This window comes from Squalius cephalus, assembly GCF_949319135.1.
Source record: "Squalius cephalus genome assembly, chromosome: 21".
In the NCBI taxonomy this organism is placed as follows: Eukaryota; Metazoa; Chordata; class Actinopteri; order Cypriniformes; family Leuciscidae; genus Squalius; species Squalius cephalus.
The window spans coordinates 26477344-26487347 of record NC_137142.1 but is presented as its reverse complement, the minus strand read 5'-3'; the positions used below and the strand labels follow the sequence as shown (position 1 = coordinate 26487347).

The following is a 10004-nucleotide window of genomic DNA, read 5'->3' as shown; positions in this document are numbered from 1 at the left end:
GTCCCTTTCCCAACAAAACATTTTAGTTAATATTAAAAGTATTTTTATAATAATGAAGTTACTGCTTAAATATGTATTGCCCAATAAATATGCGATAGTTGCACATTCTATTCTAAATAAAATCTAACAACAAAGATATTTAGTCAAACTTTAAAACAATACTAACCTGCCCTCATTTGTTTATTAAGAAATCACACACAAGGTTTTGTTAACTTGTTAAAATAATTAGATTATTTTCATCATAAAAGTTGAAAATGACAGGGTGGACAACAAAGTGACAGGGTGGACAAATGCTTTAATGGGTGAACTAGAACGGGGGAACATTAGAAAAACAACAGGAACTTCAAGAAACCCTTAACCAATATAGAAGAAGGAGGGGCCTGGCTCAGACTGATTTTCAGGAGTTGCAAATGTCCACCCTGTCATGGAACAGGGTGGACATTTTTTGGCTAAAGTTAGTATTTAATGAGCACATGGTGTACAGCAGTTAGCAAAGTGATTCACTGTTGAAGCTGACTGTGCACTGTTTAAAATGTATATTTAGAATTTCTGAAAAGTTTTTATATTAACTAATATTTCACAATGACAGGGTGGACATGTTAAGCTTGACAACACGCAACTACAAACATAATATGATGAAAATTAGGAAATATAAGTGTAGATACTTACTGTGTGTGTTGCAGATGTTTTAACATCCACTGAAGAAAGACCAAATGGGGGAGGGAATGTCACTGAGTACATCAGTTGGTTTCTTACAGGGGCGTTTACCCCATAATGACAGGGTGGACAGCAATTTCAGGGACACATGCAAACTGCTTAATATTATTATGAACATAAAATATAAATAATCTAAATGACTTGTTTTATTAAATAGCTTGCTGAGGACAATAAGTAGGCTACATTAAAAAAGTATTTTAACTTTATGTAATTTAACCACTTTTTACACTCACTGAATTTAGCTGAGCAGCGTGTGGGACATGCCAAAATCGCACACATCCAATCAAAGAAAATGGTATAAAATCAGAAAAACACATTTCAAGAGACGTATCATTGTTCTTGTATGTGTGTAAGTGTTTGGCCATTTATAATACAACCTCAGAATTTCATTATTTTGCATTATGTTCATGATGACTGAGCGATTCTGATGAGGACACCAAAGGCACTTTATAGTGATATTGACCGCTGCCAATGGAGGGAAAGAAAGCTCTCAGATTTCATCAAAAAGATCTTCATTTGGGTTCCGATGATGAACGAATGCGGATTTGAAACGACATGAGGGTGAGTTATTAATGCAGATTGTTCATTTTTGGGTGAACTATCCCTTTAAACGCTACCGGATGTTTTTGCTTTCACGTGAGAGAGCAGCTGATCATCCTTGTGCTTTTGATTTCAACTGGGAAGTGCAGCAGAAAACACCAAGAGGGTGCTGTGTTTATGACTTTACGTCCCGTGGTTCAACAACGTAATATAAAGAGGACTTTGGTAGTGTACATTTTGCCATGATCAATAGACATGAATCATGCGGTATGGTCTTTTGCGTGCTTTTACCTTTTAGAAGCCCTTTTTCTTGACAGCGCATTTGCGTCTGAAGTGAAAAGTCCCAGTCTGGGAGTTGATACATTCTCTCTGAACGGGAAATGGCAGTTGCTGAACTCAAACTCATCTGTTTCTCTCAGTGCTGAGGTACCAGGATGTGTTCATACTGCTCTGCAGCGTCAGGGATTCATCTCGGTACATTCAGACAGACACATTGTTTCATTTAAAGTCAATATTAAGATTCCAAACACTGTGAAATTAATGTTCATAAAAACTTTATTCTGTGTCAACAGGATCCATATTATAGGTTTAATGACCTGGCCTACAGATGGATTTCACTTGACAACTGGACTTACACTACATCATTCTCAGCACCTACTCATGTTAGGCAAGTCAGAAAACCTCCATGTTCAACTAAACCTGCCCTCTGATTTGTACCATACATCTAGAGCTAGAATGTCAAGAATACTATAATTATGGTTATATTTAGTCAAGACCACAAATACTACATGCTCTTTACAGAGAGAAAGAGAAAGCCGTCCTGGTGTTTGAAGGAGTCGACACAATCTCTACAATTTCACTCAATGGAGTCACCATCGGAAAGACAGACAACATGTTTCGCAGATATGTAAATGAATAACTAACGATTTGTGTGCAAGCACAAGTTTTTACAATTGTTCTTTGTATGTATGTTTATAGACTCTATAATAATAATGGCTCACCTTAAAAAAATGCTTTATAATAAATAAATCATATTTTGTCTTCAGGATTTTGAAGTTACTGGATTGCTCAAGGATCAAGAGAATATTCTTCAAGTGTGGATTATGTCAGCTGTGACATATGCATCTCAGAAGAGTCATGCCCACACTGAATACAGGGTACCACCTGATTGTCCTCCTCCTGTACAGAAAGGAGAGTGTCATGTTAACTTTATCCGAAAGGTAAGAACCATGTCACATTCACAAACACAAATGGACCATTAGATACAGTATGTACCATGTGATGCATTAGCATAATGCTACCTGCTGGATAGTTTGGCTCGTCCTCAAACAAAAGCACTTATAAGGCCAGGAAGAGTTTATAGCTATGTCAAGGAATTTTTTTTTCACTGCAAAGAAAAACATTACATGGAGTAACTGAAGAATCAGTGGTTAAAATTTATTCTTCACACTATTCACACAATATACACACAGCCTTTTGTTGAGTTCTTACCATTTTTCCAACGACTGCTTCCTGAACTGTGCTGTTTGATGCAGGTCGGTTATATGGACGTATAGTTTTTGCCGTGATGCAGAGAAATGACACGACAGTTAGAACATCACATCTGAAATGTGAGATTTGTAATAACCTTTTTGTTATTGATTTCCTGATTGTGATTTAAGTTTTTGTCTTTTGGTGTTTTGAGGCTCAAAGCTCATTTAGCTGGGACTGGGGTCCATCTTTCCCCACTCTGGGCATCTGGAAGGGAGTTCAGCTGGAAGTCTTCAACACTTTAAGGGTTCTAAGTTTTACCACAGTTCCAAAATATGGTACACACATATTTGCATATGAATGAGAAGGGGTTTTAAACATTAATATAATAGCAAAACAAAAAAACAGAGAAAAAAAATTCCCTCTTTTCCCCCATATTCTTCTCCATATGATTTCTGTCTTTCCCTGTATCCAGACTCTGCACATTCAAGCTGGAATGTTGAAGTGGAATTGTTCTTCGATGTTGCTGTTGCATCTAAGGGTCTTGTCCTTCTGTCCATACCGTTATTACATTCAGAGGAATTTCAGCTGTCTCTTACACCTGGGCAGAGTAGAAAGTCCTTTGTCTTCCAGGTCAACCAGGTAAAATCAGTACTAGTTTGCTTGATGATGACCATCATATGTCATATCATCCCTTACTCCTCATTTCAGAGGTAATATCACACTTGCATATATGATGATGATAAATAATGTCTTCACTTCAAGAGTGTCAGTTTGTGGTGGCCATTTGGACATGGAGAGCAGCCTCTCTATGACCTGAAGATGGATATCAACTTAGAGGGTGGAGAGACATTTAATGCACAGCGAAAGGTAACTTCTTTCACTGTTCTTCTCATTTTCGAAGTCTTGCTTCAGTCTGCATCGTTTCACTCTTGCGTTGTGGTGTTCTCTTTCAGGTTGCTTTCCGCACAGTGGAGTTGATCCAGGAGCCCATACCCTCCTCCCCTGGCCTCAGCTTCTACTTCCGGATTAATGGGAAACCAATTTTCCTGAAAGGTTCAAACTGGATTCCTGTACATGCATTTCAGGACCAGGTTACCACTGACATGTGAGAAGATTAACAGCCTAACTACACTAAAACAAACTGGTTCAGTGACCAGATGAATTCTGTTTAATGTGGAATCACTTTCAAACTTTAACCGTCTTGTCATGTTTATGGATTGCATTTCAGGATCACAATCCTGCTCCGGTCTGCACAGAAGGCGAATATGAATGCTTTAAGAGTCTGGGGAGGTGGAGTTTATGAGCAAGGCATCTTCTACAGCCTGTGTGATATGTATGGAATCATGGTAAGCTTGTCATTTTAAATCCTCCACCTGCGATATGATTTAAATGCAATTGATTTGGTTATTTGTTTGCCCTTATGTCAGATTTGGCAGGACTTCATGTTTGCCTGTGCGCTGTACCCTACAGAGAAGGATTTTATACAGACAGTGAGGGAGGAGGTCACGCAGCAGGTTTGCATACACAGTGCTCTCATAAATTCTGTGTTCACCTCAAATAAATGAGCAATAAAAGGGCCAATGACCTATAAGAGTGTTTGGAAAAACTTTAAAAACATTTTTTAAGAAAAGTTCAAATGGAATGATTCTAAAATATCACAATACAATATATTTTCCTTACATCTTGAATACATTTGAGTGTACACGCCTTAATCTTTCTTTTAAAAAAAGTTTTTTTATTACAATTATGAATTATTACTTCATGAATATCATGCCGTTTCTGGTGTGTCGCACCACATGACATTTTACAACCTGAGGTAACCTTGCATTTTCAAAAAGTCTTGACACAGTCATGAAGGTCTTGTTAACTAAAACTACAATTTTTTTTTTTTAAATTATAACATTTAAAAATGTAAAATAAAAATAAATCTGAAACTACATAAAATATGAACATTTATTTATTATATAAATAATATACAAATGTTGCCTTGTCAAGTAACTGAAATAAAATACCTTGTAACGTAATAATTTGAAGTACTAAAATGACTGACTAAAACTCTGAAATAAATATAAATGAAAGGTAAATAGAAATATTTATTCATTATGATAGCATGACAGTTTGATTGTTATTCCCTTCAAAAATATAAAATTTTTAGTTAGTTCAGGAGTTTAAAAGAAGCTCATCGTAGAAGAAATTCTTAATGCTCGTCATAGAAGAGGTTTATCATAAATTAGCCTTAAATTAGACCTACCAGTCATTGTTTGTACTTTTATGGACATTTATTGTTGTTCAGGTGCGACGGTTGAAATCGCACCCCTCTGTGGTCATCTGGAGCGGGAACAATGAGAATGAAGCTGCCATAGCAACTGACTGGTTCCTCATACCTGTTGCTGAGCGCCCACTGTACGTGAAAGATTATGTCAAACTGTATGTTGAGAACATCAGAGACATTGTGCTACAGGTGAGACTGAGATACATGAACACAGACTTGCATCAAAGTACTATCTTAAGTCTTATTAATGGATGATGTGCTTTAATTAAGGAGGACAGCACTCGTCCTTTTCTAGTGTCCAGCCCAACCAATGGGGTTGAGTCTGAGAAGGAAGGCTGGGTGGCTCAGAACCCCTATGACCCCCACTATGGAGACACTCACTATTATAGCTATTACAACGATTGCTGGGACTGGACTGCTTTCCCTCGCACACGCTTTGCCTCAGAGTATGGCTTCCAGTCCTGGCCTTCATTGTCCACACTTAGTAAGGTACTACACTTAATACAAGTCTACCTGCTTTCTGAGATTTTTAGAATGTGTAGTTTGGAACACCAAGTACCAAGTAAGGCCTGATTAATGTCACTAGTTTTATGCCAGTAGTGGCACCAAAATGAATTGCACAAGTAATGACTTTCTACCTTCAATTGTTTGGACAAACAGGTGATCCCACCCCAAACGCATGCCATTGGTTGAGCCAATTTCAACAATTCATCAGAGCACATTATTCATAAAGTGCAGTAAAAAATGACCATCGTAATCTTTCATTGAAACCTTTGTGCAAACTGAATATTATGTTTTCAGACAATTGCATGTTAATTGGAATTAAATGAAAATATATTCTAGCTTAAATTATATCAAATGCCAGTAGCTGAACTTTAGAGTGTCCCCCCCCCCCCCCCCCCCCCAGTTAAAGATGTAAGTGCATCTTTATATGTAATTTCCAGTAATTACTTACAATTACTACTAATTACCTTTTTTAATTCTATGGTCTTTGAAATATGGTTATTATACATTAATGTAATTTCTATTGAAACTTGTCATATATTTAAATATATTTGTAATCACACATTTGAATTGAAGTTGTAATGTAGTATATTTAAAATATATTGACTTTTAAATATCAAATTTCGCAATACATTTAAAAATATAATAAAGTTCTTGTACATGTTTTTTATGCAAAATAAGTATTTCTTTAACACACAACAAAAGATTACTTAACACACTCAAGTACACTTTTAAAAAGTGCACTTTGTAATAATGTCAAATTAAAAGTTTTACTGTACATTTTAAACCATCATGTTAAGGAACATAGTCAGGCAAATGTACTCTTTAAGTACACTAAAATGGCCCTTTATTTCATTAATATATTATCTGCAAGTACAGTTTTATTTTATTTTTTGTACTTTTAAGATTTGAAGTACACTAGAAGTGCACATTCAATAAAATTAAGCGCACTTCATTTTTAACAAGGGAATGAACCTGAAAAATAAGCCCTCTTATTTTTCAACTTCTCCCCTCCAACCAGGTTTCAGTGTCTTCAGACTGGGATTTCAGCAGCACTTTCTCATCTCATCGGCAGCATCATCAAGATGGAAACCAGCAGATGCTAAAGCAAGCAGAACTACATTACATTCTCCCCAACAGCACAGACCCAGTGCAGAAATACAGAGACACTATTTACATCACTCAGGTGAACATTCTATAAAAGTTTTGCCATCTCAGCAATAAATGACATTTTTAAAATACAATAAAATAAAAAACAGTTATTTTAAATTGTAATAACATTTCACAATTTTACTGTTTCACTGCATTTTTGATCAAATAAATGCAGCTTTGGTGAGAGACTTTTTTCAAAAACATTCAAAAAAAATCTTACAGACCCCAAACTTTTGTATGGTAATGTACAGTATATGTCAAATGTATTTTTTTTTGGACATGTGCCTGACATCACTCTCTTTGGTTTGAACAGGTAATGCAGGCACAGTGTGTGAAGATTCAAACAGAATTCTACCGCCGCAGCCGCAGTGACATCGTCGAGGGCAAAGGTCATACAATGGGCACTCTTTACTGGCAGCTCAATGATATCTGGCAGGGGCCATCCTGGTCCTCTGTAGGTAAATGAATAAGGACTATTGCTGTTCATCACTATACAGAGGAAAGCCTTCTTGTTTATTAAACGTAATTTATTTGTTACTGTGAGCGTACAAAGTTAAAGTATGCTTCTTGACTGGGAAATCTCTCGCACATTCAGAGTTTGGTGGTAAATGGAAAATGCTGCACTACTGGGCTACAGATTTTTATGCTCCTATTCTGTCAATGGGGGTTGAGGATAAGGGAGACCTGCTGATGTATGCCGTCTCTGACAGTCACTCTGAGCAGCACAATGTCAAAGCCAAGGTAGGAGGACAGTGCTTAGTAACAGTGCTTTGTGGTTATTTTACAATATCATTGAAACAAAATTGTGACATATTAATTTATACTTGCAATATAGAAGCTGGGTTAGCACCACTTTTTACCCGGACTTATGAAACCCTGCTCTGGAGCAGAGTTAGCACTGTTTTTGTTTGTAAACGATCCAGTGTTAAGGGGCGTTCACACTACACTTTTCTTTCCATTGACTTCCATTTATACGCATGTGAATGAGTCAGACCAGAAATGCAAGCTTGTGTGAAAAGTTTTGCATTTTGCTGCATTTCTAAGTTCAAGTTTGGTGAACTCTGACCTGCGAATTCGCATTACGGGAAGACATGTGACTAGCAGAAGATTGATACGTCACAGTGTGACCTCTTTTTGACAAATTTTGTGTGCCAAGTCTAGTGTGACTTGTCTAGCTTTAGAACGTTATGTCTCAGTGCTTCGCAACCGATACCCAATGGCGTGCCTATGGACAGTCTTAAAAACACAGTGTGATGTATAAACGGTAGATTCAGCGTTTGAAGGGAATATTTGTTGAGTGGTGATGGAAAACGTGTCAACTGGAGTGAGGAACAGACCAGAAAGTCCATTCAGGAAAAACTTAAATGTACAGTCAGCAATATATAATATGAGGATGTGCAATGCTACAGCCCTAATGTAAACATATTGCATGCAGAATTCATTCAGTCAATAACATTGACAAGATGTCAATGAATAAGAACGTTTACTCAGGGTTTAGTAATGTACAGAGTGAAACCTCGGTTTATATTTATCCAGGATTAATCTGTTAATTAATTGTTAACTTCATGATTGTTAATTATGAGCAGTGTGAAACGTGAAGCAAGAAAACCCAGGATTCTTTTTACCAAGGGTTTGGAATGACCCAGGGTTAACTATTTCAAGTGTGAAAAACCCTATACTTCATCCTTGAGTTTTAAAAAAGTAAAATAGTAAATCATTCATATTTCTAAAATAGCATGTTTCCAGTTCTTTGTTTTGGGCAAACCACATCTAGTACTAAAAGGCTTACTAGTGCTATGGCGTAAACATGCTTTTATTTTTGTCATATTTGTCATGTTCTGTGTACTTTATGTTTATGTTTACACAGGTGAAATTATACAGCTGGAGCAGCTTTGATGCTGTGTGTTCTTTAGAGTCTAATGTGACTACAATAAAAGCAGGAGGGAGCACCCTTGTGTTTCAGCGTCCTATATCTGCTCTCCTGACGCAATGTGGGAACTGCACACGGCGCTCCTGCATCGTCACCTTTCATCTCAGTAACCCGGACGGTCAAATGATCAGCCCTCACAATCACATCTTCCTCAGCTCTCCACGACATGCAGAAGGTTTACAGAAACCCAACATCACGGTGAGAGAGACACATTCTCAACACACACCGTTTACTAATGCACTCACTTCAGCTAATTCACTCATTTGCCGCATTGCTAAAATGGGTTTCTTTACAAACAGAGGCGTTACTGAAAGTAAATGACATCTGGTGCTTTTTCTTAGGAAACAAATCCGTCAAATGACTGACAGGTTGTTGTTTTTGTGTGTTTGTGTATTGCAGTTTACTGTAAAGGATTCTGGAATTATGCAGAACTTTGTTGTGACTTTGTACTGCTCCTTTCCTGCTGTGTATGTTTGGCTGGATGTAGATGACATTCCTGGTGACTTTAATGTCAATGGCTTCCTGATGCTGTCTAAAAACTCCACAGTTACTTTTGGAGCATGGAGACCCACCACTGCCAAAGAAATCACTGCAAATCTTCATATCACGTCTCTCAGAGATGTCTACTGATTTTATGATGCATCTAGTTACAGCTTCTTTACAATCTTCTATACAAATGAAATTCATAAAAATATTGCGGGGCCCTTTGTTCTCTACCCAGGATGGCCTTGTTAATTACTACTTAAATTTTTTGGTAACAATTTAAAACAAGGTTCTATGTGTTAAAATGAGTTACCTGCATCAGTTAATGATTAATTGTAATGTTAATTTCAACATTTACATTATTAAAATCAAAAGTTGTATCTGTTAATATTATTTCATTGATTTGAGCTTACATGACAAACAATGAATAGTTATTTTTAACTATTTTTTAAAAGGGATTAATAAATGCTATAACAAATGTATAGCTCATTGTTAATTTTTGTTAATGAATTAACTAATGGAACCTTATTGTAAAGTGTTTCCTTTACTTTTAATGTCATATTGTTTCTAACAATATAAAAACAAAGTGCGTAGTTAATTTTTGTGGAATACTTGAATCGATTGAAATAAATGGGTTGCAATAATATAAAGTGTGTGTGTACATTTCTATGTTTACTTAATGTGACTATTTTTGAAAATACAAAGTCATGGTTGATCAGTAAAATAGGTTTCATTGAGAAATGTGTGCAAATATTGGGATTCTTTTCAGTGGTTGTAACTTCCTTCTACCATGAGATTGCAGACCTGAACACGTTGCAAGAGAGTCTGGAAAATGATAAACAAAGACTTCATTGACACAGGGAGCTGAGGGCCGCTCGCAGGCTGGTAGAAGCAGTGTTTGGACAGCAGTTGCTGTTCTGTGACCCTCGGTGC

The 10004-nt window shown here is 36.7% G+C and overlaps 1 protein-coding gene across 2 annotated transcripts; it reads left to right on the top strand.

The window, feature by feature from the left end:
* Positions 1 to 1351: 1351 nt before the first annotated feature.
* On the top strand, positions 1352 to 9790 carry manba (mannosidase, beta A, lysosomal). Of its 2 annotated transcripts, none has more exons than XM_079855998.1 (17): positions 1352 to 1731; positions 1830 to 1924; positions 2059 to 2164; positions 2304 to 2477; positions 2942 to 3065; positions 3203 to 3369; positions 3493 to 3597; positions 3684 to 3835; positions 3959 to 4076; positions 4158 to 4244; positions 5024 to 5191; positions 5273 to 5491; positions 6528 to 6692; positions 6972 to 7116; positions 7254 to 7399; positions 8526 to 8786; positions 8988 to 9790. In XM_079855998.1, exons 1-17 carry the CDS (start codon positions 1513 to 1515, stop codon positions 9216 to 9218), a joined length of 2682 nt encoding a protein of 893 aa, XP_079712124.1. In that variant the 5' UTR covers positions 1352 to 1512; the 3' UTR covers positions 9219 to 9790. The 2 variants fall into 2 exon arrangements, with proteins under 2 accessions (XP_079712124.1, XP_079712125.1); XM_079855999.1 differs by having other exon boundaries at positions 1830 to 1928; positions 2063 to 2164.
* The last annotated feature ends 214 nt before the right edge of the window (positions 9791 to 10004 follow it).

What these genes read in the sequence shown, in the direction of transcription:
- manba (XM_079855998.1), top strand. Translation starts at nt 1,513, where the DNA reads ATGAATCATGCGGTATGGTCTTTTGCGTGCTTTTACCTTTTAGAAGCC. An exon ending in ACACTATTTACATCACTCAG is followed by an intron (nt 6,693 to 6,971) that starts GTGAACATTCTA and finishes TGGTTTGAACAG; the next exon opens with GTAATGCAGGCACAGTGTGT. An exon ending in AGCACAATGTCAAAGCCAAG is followed by an intron (nt 7,400 to 8,525) that starts GTAGGAGGACAG and finishes ATGTTTACACAG; the next exon opens with GTGAAATTATACAGCTGGAG.